Source organism: Podarcis erhardii, assembly GCF_964252035.2.
Source record: "Podarcis erhardii genome assembly, chromosome: 9".
Classification (NCBI taxonomy): domain Eukaryota; kingdom Metazoa; phylum Chordata; class Lepidosauria; order Squamata; family Lacertidae; genus Podarcis; species Podarcis erhardii.
Genome location: NC_138512.1, coordinates 68,160,906 through 68,183,236, shown reverse-complemented (window position 1 = coordinate 68,183,236; position 22,331 = coordinate 68,160,906). Strand labels below are relative to the sequence as shown.

At 46.3% G+C, this 22,331-nt stretch overlaps 1 protein-coding gene across 1 annotated transcript in view; it reads left to right on the top strand.

The window, feature by feature from the left end:
* Positions 1-20,860, top strand: part of BMP3 (bone morphogenetic protein 3) — a 36,716-nt gene extending 15,856 nt beyond the window's left edge. Inside the window, 2 exon segments of the mRNA XM_081877007.1 lie at positions 5,546-6,456; positions 17,896-20,860. Of these exon segments, the coding sequence (XP_081733133.1) occupies positions 5,546-6,456; positions 17,896-18,087 (1,103 nt within the window). The 3' untranslated portion in view covers positions 18,088-20,860.
* Positions 20,861-22,331: the final 1,471 nt, after the last annotated feature.

Sequence of the window (22,331 nt, the reverse complement as noted above, 5' to 3'; positions counted from 1 at the left end):
CTCTGGATGCGAACGGGATCCGTTCCGGAGCCCCGTTCACATCCTGAAGAGAACGCGACCCACGTCTGTGTGTCTGCGCCTGCGCGGGTCGCGATTCGCCGCTTCTGTGCATGCGCGTGACGTCATTTGGAGCGTTCCGTTACTTCCAGGTCACCGTGGAGTGCAACCTGAAAATGCTCAACCTGAAGCAACTTCAACCTGAGGTATGACTGTATCCCTGTCGCACAGCTAGGTGAATATGGAGAGTGAAGACCAGCACCCTCTGCACCCCACTCTCACCCAGTATGCTCCCACCCACCTGTCAGTGACAAGGGCTGGGTGAGGCGCAAAGGGTGCTCTTGTCCCTGACAAGCAGCTGGGCTGTAGCCAGCCATTCCACTCCCAGGTCAAGCCTGACCTGGGGGCGAAGAGAGGAGTGTTGGTGGCAGCATTGCTGCCCCTCTCCTTGGATGAGTGACGCCTTGCAAGGGTGCTGCCAAGGCAACATTCTTGCACCCAGTGGGGTCCCTTCGCACGCCACCCCTGGGCTGCTGGAGCATTTCCTGGGTGAATTCAATACTTTTTAACTACGCACGGTGTGGATAAGTACTTTCTTTTGTCTGCCCTGAGACTTCCCACATCCATAAGTTCTGGTTTCATGACAGAGGGTGAGAGACATTTCTCAACCCATTTTCACCGTGCCCTTTTTTTAGGCGAGGTGACCAGAATTGCACACACTATTCCAAAGGCAGTTGCACCATAGAGGTGTGTAACAGCCCTGCTGTAATGTATCATAATCACATTACTTGAAGCACAATCTTTCCCTGTATGTCTCACCTTCAGTTTCCCTCACCTTCCTCTGTTTCCCTTGTGTTGTTAGCTCCTCAGACACCTTGTGTCTTCTGCAGAACACTAAGCGCAAACAGATGGCACTAAGTAAATCAGGTTAATTTATTGTGGCAGCTAGGTGGAGATATACCATGATAGCATCTGTACTGGGCTTCTTCCCTTGGTTCCCCCCCCCCTCTTTCATTTTAGCAGCAAATAAGCTGTGATGCACATTTTAAAACGGCACAGACATTTATTACTTTTGCATCGGTCACCCCCCTTTGCAAACGACATTTCCTCTGAGCCCATGACAGCTTCTGCAAACAGTAGTGGCTGGCAACTGACACAGCTGTCTTAGGGGAAGGCAGGGCCGGCCTAAGACATTTTGCTGCCTGAGGCAAAGGACAATGCGCATAGAAACAAAATGGATGAGAAGTCTGCCTGAATCTCACTTTCACACTGGGGATAGGGTGGTGCCCTTCATCACTCCTGAGGGCAGCAGGTGAGTTTAGGAGGCCCAAGACAAGGCTGTGTGGCAACAGAGAGGTGTGGTTTGAACCCTCAGAGGTCAGCCCTGAGACCTACAGGCATAGTGCAGTTCACAAACTGAATAAAGAATAATAGTCACTTCTAGGGACTACAGCTGCTACTACCCCCTTCAGTATCTGCAACTGAGGCAGTCGTCTTGCTTTGCCTCATGGTAGGGTCAGACCTCAGGGACACAGGTGGCGCTGTGGGTTAATCAGTCCGATCAGAAGGTCGGCAGTTCGAATCCCTGAGATGGGGTGAGCTCCCATTGCTCGGTCCCTGCTCCTGCCAACCCAGCAGTTCAAAAGCACGTGAAAGTGCAAGTAGATAAATAGGTACCGCTCCGGCAGGAAGGTAAACAGCGTTTCTGTGCGCTGCTCTGGTTCGCCAGAAGTGGCTTAGTCATGCTGGCCACATGAGCTGGAAGCTGTACACCAGCTCCCTTGGCCTATAGAGCGAGATGAGTGCCGCAACCCCAGAGTTGGCCACGACTGGACCTGATTGCCAGGGGTCCCTTTACCTTTAGGGCCAGACCTCAGAGAAAAAAGGAAAGGGAACAGGCCCCTGGTCTGAAATTGGAAGTTTCTTCATCAAATGGCATGTCCTGTTTCTCTGCTTGAGGTGAAGTGACACCAGAATTGGTGCTGGTTTGGGGTGAGATTGTGCCAATGTCCAGAGCAAGATCTAATGTGATTTCTGCAAGATCTTGCTGGGAATCGGTGCAATCTCATCCCATATCAGCACCACTTCTCTGCCAGTGGCGGAGGCAGCAGGGCGGGCAAGGTTGCCCATGCAGTCACCATCTCAGGGGCTTCTGCCATGTGAGACAACAGCCTCACACTGCCTAATGGCTGCACCTGCTCTGTGCTTCATTGCAGTCTGAATATTAATTAATTAAAAAGCAACAACAATAATATTGAAATGCATTTATGTTATGCCTTTGTTGGGAAGCCTTCCCTTGCAAAATAATATCCAGCAGAATATTAATTAACCTCCCTTCTTAGTGCCTTGGCAAAGAGGAATCAGGATTATGCAAACATCTTCAGCTAGATGCAATTTTGCTTGCCCCAGATGCTGCCCAGATAGCAGGTTTGCAGAACGCAAATGACAGAAATGTTATTTGCAAGGGAAAACAGATATTGGCCCAGTTTTCATGAAGCACTAAGCCAAACCATGGCTTACCGCAGATGAGCAAAACCATGTAGGTGAGGAGATTCCATCAGCTTTGGTCATTTTGCTGCTGTGCTAAATAAGCCATGGTTTGGCTCAGTGTGTTGTCCAGACCCAGACTCAGGTTTTGTGGGCCGCAGGTTCCCTATGGATGTGGACAGGCTGCTTGGACGCGTGAAACCAACCACCTGTCTCCTTGATCCTTGCCCATCCTGGCTAATAAAAGCAAGCCTGGAAGGGCTGGGCGATGGGCTCTGCGGGGTGGTGAATGCTTCCCTCTGTGAGGGATACCTGTCTACCTGTGAGGGCCCAGTATACCTGAAGGAGCGTCTCCATCCCCATTGTTCTGCCTGGACTCTGAGGTCCAGCGCCAAGAGCCTTCTGGCGGTTCCCTCATTGTGAGAAGCAAAGCTACAGGGAACCAGGCAGAGGGCCTTCTCGGTAGTGGCGCCCATCCTGTGGAATGCCCTCCCATCAGATGTCAAAGAGATAAACAACTACCTGACATTCAGAAGACATCTTAAGGTTCAGGGACGTTTTTAATGTATGACATATTAGTGTGTTTTTGGTCTTTGTGGAAGCCGCCCAGAGTGATAAGCGGCTTAGCGCTTAGGGAAAGGGCGAAAAAAACCTGCGGGAACTCGCAAGATTTTTTCGTCTTGCGAAGCAACCCCATAGAGAAATTCATTTAGTGAAGCGCCTCCAAAACAGAAAACCCTTTCGTCTAGCGGGTTTTCCGTCTTGCGAGGCGTTCGTCTTGCGGGGCAACACTGTACCTGTTACAGTGTTTCCTAATGCTTCCTGATCACACATTCTTTCATTGCAACTGCAACTCCAGTGTCATGCATCAATAATGTTTAACTATTTTGAATCTTCCCCCCCCGCCACGAGCAGAAGCCCCATTACTGCCTATCATGAGGCTGGATATATATATTCTGTGTGTATTCCCACAAACCATATGTGAAGCACATGTGAAATTGGCAATCAGGCATGTGGGGGTGGGGGAAGGGTACAAAGCAGCCCTTCTGCAAAAATCTGTCTGCATCCATCCATCACTCCATCATCACCTTGACACGTTTGACTCATAGTTAAGCAAAATCAGCCCTGTGCCAACGCGGAGACTGATTCAGCCATGTGAAAGTGCCCAAAATGGCAGCAGGAGGAAAAGAACAGGGGTTGGCAGCGATGGAGTAAGGAACACGCTTGCGATAAGTTATTTGCTTTTAACTTACTGCAGCAAATAAAAATCTAAAGAAATCTGATATCCAGGATCATCCTACAGCCGTGTTGATTCTTCCAATATGGTTCTGGCCGCTAAATGTACTTAGAAGTTTTGTTGCAATCCAGCAGCATAAATTTTGTTAATTAAAACAAAATAATAATAATTATGTGCTTGATTTATATCTACTGCATCCTGAAGACCCAAGGCAGGCGTGTAGGGGTGTGTGTGTGTGTGTGTGTGTGTGTGTGTGTCTGTGCATGCGCAAAATTTCTAGTTAAAAGCAGTCAAGATCTAGTAAAGCAAAAAACATTACATTTTCCTGGCTTTAAAATCATCCCGAAACAATACTTTCCCCCCAGGAACCACAGGCCCTCCAGATGTTGCTGGACTACAACTCCCATCATTCCTCATCATTGGCCATGTTGGCTGAAGCTGATGGGAGTTGTAGTCCAACAACAGATGGGGCGGTATCACTTTGGCTACCTTTGTCACTGCTGCTGCAACGTAGCACCTCCATCGTTTTCTATTTTTACCAGGGCCGTGCTAACCACTCAAAGAGGCTGTAACTGAATAAAAAATACATCTCTGGGCCCTGTTTTTGAAATCAAGGGATGCTTTGAAAAGAAGCAGCAATCCCAAGCCATGGCCCAGTCTTAAATGGTAACTTTGGATGTTAAATCCCATTACATGAGACTGACAAGCAAGTGTACCTGGGTTTGCTGCTTTGGCCTGGAACTTGTCAGTTGTGTGACCACTGCTAATGCGGGGCTGAAAGCAGAAGAGAGTTATTTTTAATCCAGTTTGCTTTCCAGTTTGCGCAGGCATTACATTAGAGCTACAAATATGGGAAGTGTAAAAAAGCAATTTGAGCATCGCTTGTGAGAGCAGCCTTCGTCTTGTGGTTTGGCTTCTGGGTCAGGCTATCTACTTGGGCCGCTGTCCATGATTTCATGCGTATCTGCTGCATGAAAAAATTTTTTCCCCCACTTCTCTTCCAGAGTTATAGGCATGTGTTTCTTTCTGCCTTTTCTAAATCAAAGCTAATGTAACATCACAGCATCTGTGGTGACAGCATCCGAGAACCAGCTTGCAGGCGTTTCCCTAACAGTTGCTAGCTGAAAATGCAGGAGAACAGTGACATCTATTGATGAAGAGCAGCAAGTTTTTAAAACATCGAGAAACCTGCTTTGGGTATCTTCAGTGGAATGGCTTTTAAACTAGAATGTGACCCTCTTGTTTGAGTTTCACTTCATCATTTTCCCACAATGTGCTCTGAACAGAACTGGAGAAAACAATTCTGTCTTCTTGCCTTTTCCATCTGGTTTAAATTCTACATGGAGTTGAACAATTGCCACGGCACCAATGATGCAAATGGCTCTTGGGTAGAGAGGACCATTTTGCTACTAGCCTACACCTGAAGTATGCTAAAATCCTAAAAGGGCTAGATCACTGACCAAACTATCTAGGGACGAGAGTCTTCACTCTGTACTATTTTGATTGTCTGTATGGGAGGGAGGAGGAAAAGGCAAGCTCAGGCTTGTTAGTTATTAAATTCCCACCTCTATATTTAACATTTTCCTTTTTGTTCCAAGAAAGTAGCAAAGCAAAATCTGGTGTGTCCTTCCCATCTCATCCCCATCTTATCTTATCAGCTATCTTATCTTTAAAAGACACCTGAAGGCAGCCCTGTTGAAGGAAATGAATGAATATCTGTTGCAATTAAAAATGAAATTTTGTGTTAAACTGACTTGTATGATAGTCACAGGCAGATTACCTGACCCTTTCTATCCTCACACAAATGTTTTTCTCTTCTCCTAGGGATCCCTGGCAACAAAGAAGTTCGGGTTTTTAACCTAACCTCCCTCACCAAGTCTGAAAACATCTTGTCTGCTCTGTTGCATTACTATGTTGGGGATCTCCAGAACAATAGCAATAACTGCCCTCATATCAAGGGCTGCTCTCGCCATGGGCACAGGAAGCCTGACATGCAGATCAGCCTCTCGTTGTTGAGTTTTCCTCCATCGGGAAACCAAACCCGGACCCTGGGGCATTACTCCATCAACGTCTCCACTGCTTTCCGGGACGTCCTTTCTTGGCAGTGGAAGAACATTACCCAAGTCTTGAGCAAGGCAAAGCAAAACAACGACCTGCTCATTGGAGTCAAAATGGCCTCCGTCGGCCGGCACACCTGGAAGAACATGCACCCCAGCTACGAGCCGTACATTCTCGTTTATGCGAATGACTCTGCGATTTCGGAGCCTGAGAGTGTCGTCTCCAGCTTGCAAGGGCACTGGAGCCCGCTTCCAGCCAGCTTCCCCAAATTAGACAGCCATTTGAAACGCGGGCTGGGGGAACGGCGGCAAAAGCGCTCTGCCAGCGTCTTGCTGCCTCTGCAGAACAACGAGCTCCCGGGCGCCGAGTACCAGTACAGCGAAGACGAAGGTTGGGAGGAGAGGAAGCACTACAAAACGCTGCAGCCCCGGCTGGCGGAGAGGGCAAAGAACAAAAAGAAGCAGAGAAAGAACAACCACCAGAAAAGCCAGACGCTGCAGTTCGATGAGCAGACCCTGAAAAAGGCAAGAAGGAAGCAGTGGAATGAGCCGAGATACTGCACACGGCGCTACCTCAAAGTGGATTTTGCAGATATTGGCTGGAGCGAATGGATTATTTCCCCTAAATCTTTTGATGCTTATTATTGCTCAGGTGAATGCCAGTTCCCGATTCCAAAGGTACAGTACAGTATTTTTTTCTCTCTCTCTCTATATATATTTGTTTAGTCATTTAGTCATGTCCGACTCTTCGTGACCCCATAGACCAGAGCATGCCAGGCACTCCTGCCTTCCACTGCCTCCCGCAGTTTGGTCAAACTCATGCTGGTAGCTTCGAGAACACTGTCCAACCACCTCATCCTCTGTCGTCCCCTTCTCCTTGTGCCCTCCATCTTTCCCAACATCAGGGTCTTTTCCAGGGAGTCTTCTCTTCTCACGAGGTGGCCAAAGTATTGGAGCCTCAGCTTCACAATCTGTCCTTCCAGTGAGCACTCAGGGCTGACTCTCTCTCTCTATATATATTTATTTTAAATCTTGCTTTATCTCTACACAGTGCACAAAAACGCAGCCCCATCCTTTTAACAAACTGCACGTGGCTTTCTTAAAAGTGTCAATAAAATCCAGCTTGATTGTTATTAAACCATAGTATGAAGTAAGAGGGCTCTCTCTCTCTCTCTCTCTCTCTCTCTTCCTAATGGCTAAGTAAGAATCCAGAACTGATTTACACAAAGATATAAAAATAAAGTTACAGGGGAGAATTACAGCAGGCTTTTTTTACAGAATTCAAATATGCTATAAATTGCTTATTGGGTAATAATAATGTGCGAACTAGTGACCGCCTGGTTAATCATCCCTAATATCCCCTTCATGCCCATTTCTAAAAAAAATAATAAAATACAACCGTGTTTAGTGCTTTATAAAAGTTGCAGCCCATTTCTAAAATTCGGTGTGCTGGAAAATAAGTGCTTTGGTTGGGGAGAAGTGTGCCCGAAGCCACGAGGCTCCACTAGGATGGAGGAAAAAAATAACGCCATTGGCATGGGATGTTTCAGCTACTATCTGGATTCCATGGGTGGATGCCATGGTGCAGGAACCTGTGGGAAACTCAAAGTGAGGACCTGAGCACAGAAACACGCTTCCCTCCTGTGGTTTCCAGGAACTGGTATTCAGAACCATTACAGTCTCGGAATGTAACTAGTAGCTATTGATAGCCACCTCTTCCTCCATGAATTGGCTGTTCATCTTTTAAAGCTACCCACGTTGTTGGCCATCACTGCTCCTGTGGAACAGAGTTCTATAGTTTAACTATTGTTGTTGTTGTTGTTGTTAACATTTATATACTGGCCTTCATCAAAAGATCTCAGTGTGGTTCACAAGATAAAAGCACAAATAAATTATTATTGTTAATTAGATTGATATACTATGCAGAATTTTAGGGATGCGGGTGGCACTGTGGGTTAAACCACAGAGCCTTGGGTTGGCCAATCAGAAGGTCGGCGGTTCGAATCCCCGCCACGGGGTGAGCTCCCGTTGCTCGGTCCCTGCTCCTGCCAACCTAGCAGTTCGAAAGCACGTCAGACTGCAAGTAGATCAATAGGTACCGCTCTGGCGGGAAGGTAAATGGCGTTTCCATGCGCTGCTCTGGTTCGCCAGAAGTGGCTTAGTCATGCTGGCCACATGACCCGGAAGCTGTACGCCGGCTCCCTCTGCCAATAAAACGAGATGAGCGCCGCAACCCCAGAGTCATCCGTGACTGGACCTAATGGTCAGGGGTCCCTTTACCTTTTTTTACTATGCATAATATGAAGAAATACTTACTTTCACCTGTCCTGAACCTTTCAACATTCTGTTTCAGTTTCGTTGGGTTTCCACAAGTTCTAGTGAGAGAGGGAGAAAAAAACTCCTCTATCCTCTTTTTCCATGCCATTGTTATTACTGGCGCTCTTCTGAAGTTCAGACCTATCTTGTAGTGGCTCATCCAGGCATCCTAACCCCCTCTTGCTGCGTGCCTCTTTCCACAAAACCTACGCTAGGAGAATGGCAGCCAGGCAGGCCAGTGTGGAGAGCTTCAGAAGCAGCAACCTAATCTTTTAACTGAAGGGGCGTCTTCATCCCCATCGCTCAGCCGGGACACTGAGGTCCTCCTCTGAGGGTCTTCTGCTGGTTTCAGGAAGGATACAGGGAACCAGGCGGAGGGCCTTCTCAGTAGTGGCACGCTCCCTGTGGAACGCCCTCCCTTCAGATGACAAAGGAGATAAAGAACTACAATGGTACCTCCGGTTATGAATGGGATCTGTTCCGGAGGCCTAGCTGTATCCCAGAAATTCCATAACCAGAGGACCACTTCTGCGCACATGCCGGGTTTGCCGCGTTCACAACCCAAATGTTACGTTACCCGAAGGTCTTTTGGAAGACATCTGAAGGCAGCTCTGTATTGGGAAGGTTTTAATGTTTGATGCTTTATTATGTTTTACATACTCTGTGAGCCACCCAAAGTGGCTGAGGAAACCCAGCCAGATGTGCGGGGTATAAATATTATTATTATTATTATTATTATTATTATTATTAACAACTCTTGGGTGCCCCTGGCCATGTCAGCCCTATCATTAGGCAGAGTGAGGTGACCGATTCAGGCAGCTGATGTTGGGGAGCAGCAATGAGGTGCTGGAAAGCAGAGTGCTTGACCCTGTGGCCCTCAAGTGCAGTAAAGGACTCTCACTCATTGCCAATGTTGAAGTAAGATTCAGTTGCCTATTTCATCAGTTCCTGTGCCTGGAACGGCGTGTGCAGATGGTTGCCTTTGGTCTGGGAAGGAATTCTCCTCTGCTGATGATGCCGTATGACAATGGTGTGCTTTTATTTTAATTTTTTGGGTTTCTGGCTACTAACAGGCCTTTGTTTTTTGTTATTCCACCAACATTTGACCTTTCACAAAGCCCTTAAGGCTGCTTACAATTTGAAACAACACCCCAAGATTACTGCGTATAAAGCCACAAAAAAATTAAAACATCAGTAACAACTAAATTTAAGCAGAAGAACAGCAAACAAAAGTCATGTTAGAGTCCCCTAAAGACTTGTGAAACAAAAGATTTTGTCATTTCCCCATATAATATTTCAAAGGATTGCTTCTGGTAGACCTCTTCCTTTCAAGGGAACTAGGGGAAAGGTACGTGGTGCATCCACTGGGTAGAAAATAAGTAGGGCTGATTCTGTTCAGTGCCTGGATGGGGCCTAGAGATGTGCAGCAGGGGCAAGGGCATTTAGAGACATTAAATGCAGTTTGCATTTGGTTTGCTCTCCAAAGTGCAGCCATCCTGTGAAATTTGCACTTCTCTGAATTTTGCAATGCAAAATTCCCATAGAACTGTACAATTGGAGGGGACCCTGAGGATCACCAATCCAACCCTCTGCAATGCAAGAATATACAGCTCTCCCATACGGGGATCAAACCTGCAACCTTGGCATTATCAGTGCCATGCTCTAACCTACTTGAGCAATGAGGACTTTTCCTTCACATTTTTGCAAAGTGATTATCCCTTATCTAATGCACCTTTGTGTGATATTTTCCCTGACATAATGCACTTTCATATGTCGTTTTCACTAATATATACATTTGCATCCACCTTAATATGTGCTTTTCAATAGAACACATTACTTGGCTGGAGAGCTGCATTGCAAAATTCAGAGAAGCGCAAACCGGGGAAGGATTGTTGCGTCTTGGTTTGCTTACCGTGTTTTTCGCTCTATAAGACGCACCTGACCATAAGTCGCACCTAGTTCTTAGAGGAGGAAAACAAGGAAAAAAAATGTTCTGAATCAAATGTTGTTGAAGAGGCTTTGCGTGGCTATCCCTGAAGCCAGAACAGCAAGAGGGGTTGATGCGCAGTGATCCCTCTTGCTGTTCTGGCTTCAGCGATAGCTGTGCAGCCTGCATTCGCTCCATAAGATGCACACACATTTCCCCTTACTTTTTAGGAGGAAAAATGTGCGTCTTATAGAGCAAAAAATACGGTATTTTTTTTTTTCACAAGACGGCTCACCATCTTAAGTGCAAGTTCAGCCGGGTTGCCTTTAAATGTGAACTGAACCAAATTCTTCCTCCCTTCCTATGGACTAATGGTGTGACTTGATACAAGGCAGCTTCCTCTGCTCCTTTGTAACTACTCACACTTCTTCCTTTTCCCCTTCCTTGCCGTGTTTCCATTAACCCCCTCTCGCTCGGGTAGGCATCCTGGATATCCAGATGCAGACCAGCTGGGAGCTGGGGGAGATAATAAAACCAGAGAGGTGGAGAGGGGAAATCCATGTGGATTTGAATCATTACCACTCTGTCTGTCTTAACAGCCCTACTTTCATCTAGCTTCCCAAAAACATGTCTGTAGGTGTCTGAGGACACTCATCATTTTATTTTATTTTATTTTACACTTCATGTGTTTTCTACAGGAAACACCTGCGCAACACAAATGGTGGCTGTTGTGCAAAGTCTTGAGCTGCTCTAATGCAGACACAAATATATGCGCCGAAAAGTACTGCAGGCAGAGGACTGGGCATTCCAACAGTCCCACACATAAAGAATTGCTACTCAGAGGGAAAGCTAGGACGAAAAATTGCTTCTGGAAAGGAATTCCTCTTTCTTATCTACTCTGTAGCTCAGGGGTGATGGAGAACCTCAAGCCCAGGAGGCAAACATGGGGGGGGGGGTGGCAGGCCTCTCTAGATGGCTCTTGGGAATCCCTATAGGTCACACCCTCCTGGAGTGCTTTTTCCTGCATGGAATGTGTCATTGACCTGTGACAATGCTTCTTGTTTGCATGGATGGAAGGTTTGGGTGTGCGCAGCAACCCTCTGGTTTTGTGTGTGGCTGAAATGCAACCTATGGTGCAATGGTAAGAGCCACATCCACTTTTGTTTCTGCCCTTCAGGCATTGTTGTTGTTGTTTAGTCGTGTCCAACTCTTCGTGATCCCATGGACCAGAGCATGCCAGGCACTCCTGTCTTCCACCGCCTCCCGCAGTTTGGTCAAACTCATGTTAGTAGCTTCGAGAACACTGTCCAACCATCTCGTCCTCTTTCGTCTGCTTCTCCTTGTGCCCTCCATCTTTCCCAACATCAGGGTCTTTTCCAGGGAGTCTCCTCTTCTCATGAGGCGGCCAAAGTATTGGAGCCTCAGCTTCAGGATCTGTCCTTCCAGTGAGCACTCAGGGCTGATTTCCTTCAGAATGGATAGGTTACCCTCCAACATTTCTCCAATGAAAACAGAGACATCCTATTTTTACTATATATTCTCCCAGCCTATCTGACTGGGTCACCCCAGCCAGTCTGGGCGGCTTCCAACGTATATAAAAACATAATAAAACATCTAGAAATTTCCCCATACAGGGCTGCCTCCAGTTGTCTTCTAAAGGTTGCATAGTTACTTATCTCCTTGACTCAGAGGGTTACATAATTCCATACCCTCCAACATTTCTCCAATGAAAATAGGGGTGTCCTAAGGAAAAGCAGAACATTCTTAGATCAAATCAGAAACTGGGGTAGCTTCTGTAAATCTGGGGCTGTAATTGGAGAATTTGCTGATCTCCAATTTGGGGAGCAGAGGCTGCTGTTGTAGCTGCTCTGACTCTGGGGTCTGCATGAGGTTTAGAAACCAAGAGCCTTCAGAATATACCTATGCCTATTTATTTATTTTACTAGTTGCAGCTATTTATTCAAAATATTTTTGTCCTACCTTTCCCATATAATGTTCCAGGTGGCGAACAGGCTTGTTTCTTTTTCTTTTTTAATAATTTTTATTCATTTTCCAAACAATTTTATACAATCAACACATTATTTAACACTCATTCTTCAGTTTTCGACTTCCCTCAGTTTCTCTGTCAATCTTTCGTAAGAACAGGCTTGTTTCTTTAGCTGATAAACATATTAGTCCTGTCTTGCAAATAAAATTGTCAGATGTTACCAGTCCATGAGTGTTTTCACCAGCCCATCTGTCTGAGCTCACGGCATTAGTCACCTGTATTAACAATCATAAAAAGGTGGCGAGTGGAAGTCTTACTATTTATTTACAAAATGTTCCCTAACTGCTCACTGACAATCCTGCAAGCCACTATTTACAAGCCTGCATTGGTCAGTTTTGTTGCCGCCGCCACAGCTGTTGCTGCTGTGTATTGCTACGTGGGTCAATGTACACATAACATTATTAACACTTTCCGAAAAGAATGCTAAAATTGCCACTTTTGTTTTGAAGAAAAAGCAGCAGTGCCCCCAATACAGATGGGAGCCCCCACATCATTTTTTTATTTTTATTTTGTAAATCACACACACACACATACCACAGAGATAAATGCTATTATTTTCCCCTGACTATGGCCAGCCACCTCAGTCTTATCTGCCTCACAGAATAAAATGATGGGGAAGAATATATGTTGTGTGCTTTTATTGCTGTAAACTGCAATTTTTTTATTATACAGTAGAACCTCGGGTTATGTACCGTCCTCCTTACGAACGCTTCGGGTAACGAGTTCCACTAACCTGGAAGTAGATGCTCCTGGTTGCAAACTTTGCCCCGGGATGCGAGCAGAAGTCGCACAGCAGTGGCAGTGGGAGGCCCCATTAGCAAAAGCATGCCTCATGTTAAGAACGGTTTCGAGTTAAGAACGGACCTCCGGAACGAATTAAGTTTGTAACCAGAGGTACCACTGTATAGCAATACAGGCAATCCTTGTTTTGTGCAGGGGGTTATGTTCCGGATCCCCATGTGTCAGTTCTGGCAGGGCCTGTGTAAAATGTTCTGGCCCACCCAGTTCTACCCTTTTAGTGACTTTTAATGGCGTTTAGTGACTTTTAATGACGTTTTAGTGACTTTTAGTGACGTTTTAATGATGGGTGGCGCTGTGACTTGCCAATCAGAAGGTCGGCGGTTCGAATTCCCACAACGGGGTGAGCTCTTGTTGCTCGGTCCCTGTTCCTGCCAACCTAGCAGTTCGAAAGCACGTCAAAGTGCAAAGTGGCAGGAAAGTAAACAGCGTTTCCGTGCGCTGCTCTGGTTCGCCAGAAGCGGCTTAGTCATGCTGGCCACATGACCCGGAAGCTGTACGTCGGCTCCCTCGGCCAATAAAGTGAGATGAGTGCCGCAACCCCAGAGTCGGTCACGACTGGACCTAATGGTCAGGGGTCCCTTTACCTTTAATGACGTTTTCAAGTCACTTCTGGGTTTGGTGCCATGCGATCAAGCATCAGTTGGATGCACGTAAATCGGCCAGCACCTGTGTACAAATATTTTTGCAATTAATAATGTAATGCCATCTTGAACACTTTGAAGGAAATATATGCTACAAATGTACCAAATGGATGGATAAGCAATCTGATTCTAAAAGCAAGGAGGAGGCACGAAACTCAACTTTCTCTGGGCCGGCTAATGCTTATGGCTCCCAAAGAACCTTTTGGATAACTAAGTCCACTTCCAGTGTCAGAGTTCAGCTGAGGAGAACAGCAGCTCAGGAGAGAAGCTTCAGGCAGGCAGAAGGATTCCCTTCTCCTCGCTCAGACACTTGATGAGAGCAGTTTTGTGTCTAAACACATAGAACTGCAGCCGTCACATCTAGTATGACCCTGTGGGTCAGTTTACATGATGGGTAGCCCATGTGATGCTTTGGATGACAACTCTCATTGGTCCCAGGCAGCAACACAAATTGCTAGGGATGATGGGAATTGTAGTTCAGCAAACTCTGGGGCGGTGGGACACCATATTGGCAGGCTCTGTTTCCCAGTTCTGGAGAACCAAATGACATCACTTATACTGCACTGTATTGCTTCAAGTGCCGCACTGTACGTTCATATAAAAACTGCACATAGGAAATGAACAGCGGGGGCAGGGGGAATCCTCCTTGAGATGCTTTTTACTATAGCCTGAAGACCAGGAAAAACTTTACAGCTTGATTCTGTTGAATGTCTAGGCTGGCTCTGAGTAACAAGAGGTTCATTCATATTTCTTAGTGCAGTGCCTGGAAGGGAAAACCAAGAGTTTTAAATTTAAACTGAAAACCGCATCCAAGCAAGGCTCTGCGTCAACCGGAGAGTAGTTGCTCTAATACCACAACCGTGCAGGAAGGGTACCGCAGGCCAGCAAACATCTTTATTGCTATTTTGTGCATAAAACCACAAAAGCAGAACAATAAACTCAAAAACCCTTTCAGAAACTGTAATTGACTTTGGAGAAGCATAACCTCCCAGTGTTCCTAATAAAATAGACTTGACATAAGCAGAGCACCTGTTTCCAATTCCTTTTAGCTCATAAGACACAATGGATATTTCATGGATCCCTAATGCAACCTTTTGTTCCTGGCATTCGGTGAGAGCAAAAGGACCTTAGAAAATTCCTGCACACGCCTAGGGATAGCATAAGAGCCTTCATTTCTCTGTCCTAATTCGTATGCCTGCAGTAAAATAGTCTTCTCCTGTTTTCTGACTTCATTTTGTACATACTCTAAAGACGTGGGACCTCTAGAAATGTTTCTGGAAAAGAAATCCAGACAATGGGCTCGAAGGTCTCCTCCTCTTCCCTGCCCCACTCCACCCCACATTTTATGGATTACATCCTTTAACAGGAACACTGGGGGCTGGGGGAGGAACAAAAGACAGAGAACAATATATTGCAAATTATTCTTGCATAAGATATTGACTGGCTCAAACAGCAGCGCATTGAAGAACACCCTTTTCCCATTTTGGGGTGTTAATAGATGCAACAGAGATCTCTTTATAAACTGCTACACCTTCCATTTCAGCAAATCATCCATGGAAAGGGAGAGAGGTCTGCTGGCATTATGTTCCATTTTGGAGAGGAATTTAAAGATTACCGGGAGGGAAATTGCATCTTGCACTGAAATTAAAAACACATCTTACCCGCATGCTCTTGAATGGAGTGAGAGGCCAAATCCAACGAAGTGCATGTGCAGCAGCCAGAGATAGCCGTACATAGCGTGATAAGGGGAGCTGGAATCTGCCTGGATTAGCTGTTTGATGCGGAAGGAACAGAGAGGGGACAGAATACAGTCCCCACTTTCCTCCCGAAGAGCTGGCTCATATTCCAGCTAAGCTGCTTTCTGGGCTACAAACATGCAGTTCTGGTAACTGGAGTCAGCTGGGGGGACATATTGTTGTTGTTTAGTCGTGTCTGACTCTTCATGACCCCATGGACCAGAGCATGCCAGGCACTCCTGTCTTCCACTGCCTCCCGCAGCTTGGTCAAACTCATGCTAGTAGCTTTGAGAACAGTGTCCAACCATCTCATCCTCTGTCGTCCCCTTCTCCTTGTGCCCTCCATCTTTCCCAACATCAGGGTCTTTCCCAGGGACTCTTCTCTTCTCTTGAGGTGGCCAAAGCATTGGAGACTCAGCTTCAGGATCTGTCCTTCCAGTGAGCACTCAGGGCAGATTTCCTTCAGAATGGATAGGTGCGATCTTCTTGCAGTCCACGGGACTCTCAAGAGTCTCCTCCAGCACCATAACTCAAAAGCAATAATTATTTGGCGACCAGTCTTAATTGTGGTCCAGCTCTCACTTCCATACATCACTTCCGGGAAAACCATATGGGCACCATCAATTTGTACGCATGTTCCCACATCCAGTTAGGAAACCTGATTTTGCATAGGCATGGCCGCTAATGTGCATGTTCGGCAAGATGCGCTTTGTTGCTACTAATAATTGCAGGAAACTATCTTAACAAATCAAGGGACACGGGTGGCGCTGTGGGTAAAACCTCAGCGCCTAGGTCTTGCCGATCGCATGGTCGGCGGTTCGAATCCCCGCGGAGGGGTGTGCTCCCGTCGTTCAGTCCCAGCGCCTGCCAACCTAGCAGTTCGAAAGCACCTCCGGGTGCAAGTAATTAAATAGGGACCGCTTACCAGCGGGAAGGTAAACGGCATTCCGTGTGCTGCGCTGGCTCACCAGATGCAGCTTGTCACGCTGGCCACGTGACCCGGAAGTGTCTGCGGACAGCGCTGGCTCCTGGCCTATAGAGTGAGATGAGCGCGCAACCCTAGAATCTGGCAAGACTGGCCCGTACGGGCAGGGGTACCTTTACCTTTACTTGTCTTAACAGATCAAGGCAGAAACATTTTTCTGCCCAAAGGGTGCATTTCCTTCTAGGCAGCCTTCACAGGAGGGGTGGTTGGCACATGCCAGCAGTGGGTGAGGCCAATGGCGCAGAATGGGGGGGGGCACAGAGACAGTTGCCCTGAGCACTAAATTTCTAGGGATGCAACATTTCAACACCCAGCGCTGCCTCAATATAGCTCTGCACTTCTGTCGCTGGGCTCCATTGAAAATGGCTTCTCTGTGTGAACCAGGAAGTGATCTCTCCAAACAATGGAACGGCTTCTCTTTTCTTATCTCTGCAGCTACGATCTTCTGGGTGACGCAGACTCTGTTAGGCAGTTGAGTGGGCATGCGTACTCCGTCCATTTCCCTCCCTCTGCATGGCCCCGGGCACTGGCAGCTCACACTAGGCCACTGGTGGGGTCAGAGGCAAAAGAGGGCAGAGAATTACATGTGAATTTTACCTTTTTGCAGTAGCCTAGTATCTACCCAGAGCTCACACACCTCTCGCCATCCCCCAGGAAACCAAAAAGTTTTATCAGAGCTGGAGGACACATTCCAACCAGACAAAAACACTGGGCGGGCGCGATGTTGGGCTGGTGAGAGGTGTGACCTGGTGAAAGAGGGTTTGTTACCTACCTAAGGAGAGTCCAACGGGCCAAACAGAGAGAGCCACATTCAGCCCCTGTCCTTTTATAGACAATACAGAGCAAGTCAAGTATAAACTGGGCAGCCTCTGTTTATTACATCATGAGCTCTTAAGAGGAAGGATGGCATGCAGTGGTTTGTGAATTTTATTTGATAAGTGATATCCTACATACAAAAGGTGGCATTTTGACATGCAAACGGTTCGTAAATTGCATTTGATAAGCAATATCCAACATGGCAGCTATTTCAAGCCCTGGGTCACCAACCAGTTGTTCTATCAGAGCTGGTTTTCAGATCAGTTAAGGAAGGTGTACAGATGGCTTGATTGAGGATTTATTTCACTTATATAAACTGTAATGTGCAGAATTAATTAGTAATGCTAACCTATGTGCAGGGGGCATATAGTAGCTGGAGGAACTCATTGAACTCCGTAAACATGTAGGACTGGGAGCTGCAAGCCTTCCAAGTTACTTTATCTCTAATCAACCTGAAATAATGCCAAACCAAACTGAGATATTAGAACATACAGTGAATTTTAATACACACACACACACACACACACTCATATACACACACCTGCCTTATTTTCAAAGGATAATCAAGGTGGCTAACAAACCCATGTATCCTAACAACCCTGAAATACGGAGCGATCCCTGTTCAAACCGTAAGGGCAAAATATTCATGCCAGAACCCCAACAACAAATTCGAAAACAGGAATCAAAGCTAAAGCATCGGAATAAACCCATCCTTCTTTCAGTGAAGCCTTGGCGATTAAACCTGGTATAAAAGCACTGCAGATCTGTTCATGGTGGTGCTGTTGTAAAGGATCAGTTAAACATTGTGTGTTCCCAGCCCAGTTAACTGCTGTTCTTCTCTTCTGCAGGCCTTGAAGCCCTCCAACCATGCAACTATCCAAAGCATTGTGAGAGCTGTGGGTGTGGTCTCTGGGATTCCAGAGCCTTGCTGCGTCCCAGACAAGATGTCGTCTCTCAGCATCTTATTCTTCGATGAAAACAAGAACGTGGTACTCAAAGTCTACCCAAACATGACAGTGGAATCCTGCGCCTGCAGATAACACCCTCCCCTGCAACCCAAGAAGCCTTATCTTAAAAAACAACACCTCCTGCGTTGACTTTGTTGCTTAACAGTTCTCCCCACCTGACCCCATTTTGCACTGCCAATGCATTTCATTCTCCAAAGATTTTTAAACAAGTATGAATGAAAAGATGTGCAGGAGCCGAGAAGGAACACACCATAGGTTGCCACAATGTGGAAGGACTAGACTGTAACTTTCTTACTGTGAGAATATGGTGGTGGGGGAATGGAAAGCTCAGCACCAGTAAAGCAAGCAACAAACCTTGTTGTTGCAAGCTATGCATGGGGGGGGGGGGAATGAAATCTGCAAAGAACTTGTCAAGATGATATGAAGATTGGCAGGAAGACCATTTCGTATATTTCTGTACAAAGCTTTGTAAATGGTTCATCAAAACTGCTGGTTTTTTCAATCCACTCTTTTAGAATCTAGTGGTGAAGGAGATTTAAGATATATGTTATGCGTCTGAAGCAAAGCTTTCTGCCTTAGGTTACAGGAGAACTTCCCAAAGTGCTGAACAACACAATCAGTTCTGACATACGCAAAGAACCTAAGAAAATCCAGTGTGAGGTGTTTATTTCCCTGTTGTGGCATGTCAGAAGGGCTCTGTGTTTGTGCGTGCCTCTACACAGACAAGGGCTTCCTTTCGCAGAGTAATGGAAACCTTTATGTTGCAATCAAAAAATATTCTTCTCTTTGCATATCTACTAAAGATCAATATGCACGGGCAGTCAATCCAACAAAATCCTACTCGTTGACCTAGTGCTGGTCTTTGCAGGAATGTGGAAGAGAAAAGTAGGGGACTCCCAGGAGGTTGCTATGGCCCTCCAGATGTTGCTGTACAACCCCCACCACCGCTGGCCATTGGCCATGCTTGCTGGGGCTGATGGGAGTTGGAGGTCAATGTTTGGAGGTTCAAAGGTTTCCTACAACTTCTTTGTGCAATGGACAGCTCCTAGCGCTGGTAGTTAAGCCCTGTCAGGTGTGATTTAAACATGATCGTGTGTGTATGCATTTTTCAGCTTCCTGGTGCAAGGTTCCACGTGCTCAGTGACATGTATGAACCTGATCACTAGCACTCATGTATGCAGTTTCAGCCTGCTAGAATCGTGTGTTTGTAAGGAATGGCTACTTGGCATGCTAATGTCATGTGCCCAGGTGCCTGCAAGCCGGTTGAAATAAGAATGGAAGGAGAACCGTGCTGGATCAGGCCAAGGGGTCAGGGAGAGGCTGATGGGAAAATCTCAAGCAGGATCTGTTCTGCCCACCTGCAATTCCCAAGCAGGCAGCATACAAAATCCTCAATGCCCAGAGCCCTGCCTGGGTCATCCTCCCCACCCCCCAAAATGTGTTGCATCACATTTAGAGCATCCCTCACTGTTGAGGAACGGAGTACAGTTCCTCCCCAAAACAGCACTGGCGCAAGGAGAGCTTGAGTTCACCAAAGCCAATGAGCAAGCTGATACAAAATCATATGGCAGGTTCCAATTACAGCAAAACCATATTTCCTGATGTGGACCATGAGAAGCTGCAAACATTTGGAGGAAAAAAGGTTGCATCCCATAACAGAAGATTTACTCACGGCTGCAACGAATTCCTGGATCTTGCACTTTTGAATTTTCTGCCCCGTCTACTCCCTCCCTGCTAGCAATGGCTTTCTCACGTAATTCTTGATCAAGCTGTCCCTGCGCTGGTGCTACGTATGAAATCATGAAAGCTCAGTGACGTCCACTTTCATAGCCTTAGAGCAATACTGCACAGACGTATCGAGTGTAGCCCAAGGCTGCTAAACTGCATATCCATGAGCTCAGCTTTATTCAGTGGAACCAAAGACTAAGCAGAGGCTGAGTCATTAGCCCATGACCTTCTGGAATTATAAACTATCCAGCCTGCAATCATGTATCATGGCTAGCAATCGGATTAGCAGGCAAACAATGCATAGGCTGAGAGTTATTTGGTCTCATGCTTGCAGATGAAAATTGGAAAGTAGCGTCTGCTTTTGTCAGAGGAAGTCGGTGCTGAATGCAATGCGTGCAAATGTGTGCGCTTTGACCACACTACCTGGAAAGGCCAGCGCTTGGGATGGACTTTGACATATGATTGCTATGCATCTCACAGAAGATACGAAGTGCCTTCCAGTCTCTGCCAATAAAACACTGTGCATCTTTCTTGTATTCTAGCAAAACTCTAGAGCTTGGAATGGAGCGGAAAGCTTTCATTTCCAACTCACTAGAGTTATATTGCAGCTTCAAAGGGTTGGTTCCTCTTGCTGGGGAGCTGACAATATTAAGCTATCTCCTTTCCCATTTTTTTTTAAATTAAAATAAGACTTTGTACATTTTTATTTTTATTTTGCTTAGGAATTGTAATGCTTGTACAGTTGGCGTCAGTAAACTTAAAAGAAAAAAAACAAAACAAAACCCAGAGGATATTTGTATATAGAAAGAAGCTTCTATTCATGCCTTTAATTTATTTTATGTTTGTTGCCTTCCTGTGTGTTAATTAATTTCCACTTTTTAGTATTCTCAAAAACATTGGTTTTTGCATTAATTTTACAAAATTATGTATCTATGATTAGAGGAGCTGCATGCCATCGAAACCAAATTTACGGGATGGAGGCACACTGAGAAGGGACACTTTTCACTACTGATGTATAAGCTTGCCTGACTTGTATTTGTTTCTCTCCTTCAGTAATAGGAATTTTTCACTGCAAACTACTATGTACAAGTAAAAAAAATTTTTTTTTAAATGTGAATCTTCATTCTCTCTCTTGATTTTTAATATCACTTTGCACAGAATAGTTTGAAACAGGATACACGCTCCCTCCTTGTTTTGTAAAGGATGACAAACAGGTTTTAAATAAATAAATAGGCTTTCAGTTTGGAAGAAGTTCCTTTTAAAAAAAACAACCCAAATTGTCACTCTCTGTATTTAAGGTAAAGGTACCCCTGCCCGTACAGGCCAGTCGTGTCCGACTCTAGGGTTGTGCGCCCATCTCACTTAAGAGGCCGGGGGCCAGCGCTGTCTAGAGACACTTCCGTGTCACGTGGCCAGCGTGACGAAGCTGCTCTGGCAAGCCAGCACCAGCGCAGCACACGGAAACGCCGTTTACCTTCCCACTATAAAGCAGTACCTATTTATCTACTTGCACTTAGGGGTGCTTTCGAACTGCTAGGTGGGCAGGAGCTGGGACCGAAAGACAGGAGCTCACCCCGCTGCGGGGATTCGAACTGCCGACCATGCGATCGGCAAGCCCTAGGCACTGAGGTTTTACCCACAGCGCCACCCGCGTTCCCGTACTTAAGGTAGGTTATAGGAAAAAGAGTTGATGTCAGTTGAACTATACAACACCCCACTGCTGTAACCCATCAAGCACTTGATGCTCTTAGTAAGGGCCACAGCTCAGGGTTAAGACACCTGCTTTCCATGCAGAAGGTCGCAGGATCGATCCCTGACATCTTCAGATAGCACTGTCCCATATCCGAAACCCTGTAAAATTGCTGGCGGGTGCCATAGATAATACTGAGCTAGATGGACTCGGGTAGTTTTGTATGTTCCTACCACTCTCCACATTAGGGATGCGGGTGGCGCTGTGGGTTAGCCCAAGGAGCCTAGGACTTGCTGATCAGAAGGTCGTTGGTTCGAATCCCCGTGATGGGGTGAGCTCCCATTGCTCGGTCCCTGCTCCTGCCAACCTAGCAGTTTGAAAGCACATCAAAGTGCAAGTAGATAAATAGGTACCGCTCTGGCAGGAAGGTAAACAGCATTTCCGTGCGCTGCTCTGGTTCGCCAGAAGTGGCTTAGTCATGCTGGCCACATGACCCGGAAGCTGTACACCGGCTCCCTCAGCCAATAAAGCGAGATGAGCGCTGCAACCCCAGAGTCGGTCACGACTGGACCTAATGGTCAGGGGTCCCTTTACCTTTACCTTTACCACTCTCCACACAGACTTCCTGCAGTTCCAAGCAACAAAATTCCCTAGAAGATTGGGCATTTATCATAGTAAGTCAAAGGCTAGCCAGGACTGCAATAGGCAGACACTTGGGTTGACGGTAGTGAATTGCAGAAATAACCTATACTTAGAAGAAGTTTTCCCCAATGTGGCCAGCGCTAGCGACTCATTGTTGACAGCCATAAGCTGCTAAATTGCCGGTTGTGTTGAATGCAATGGGTGTTGCTCTGTTGATGGAAGGCATCTGTTAACAGAATACAGCGGGAGGGAATTA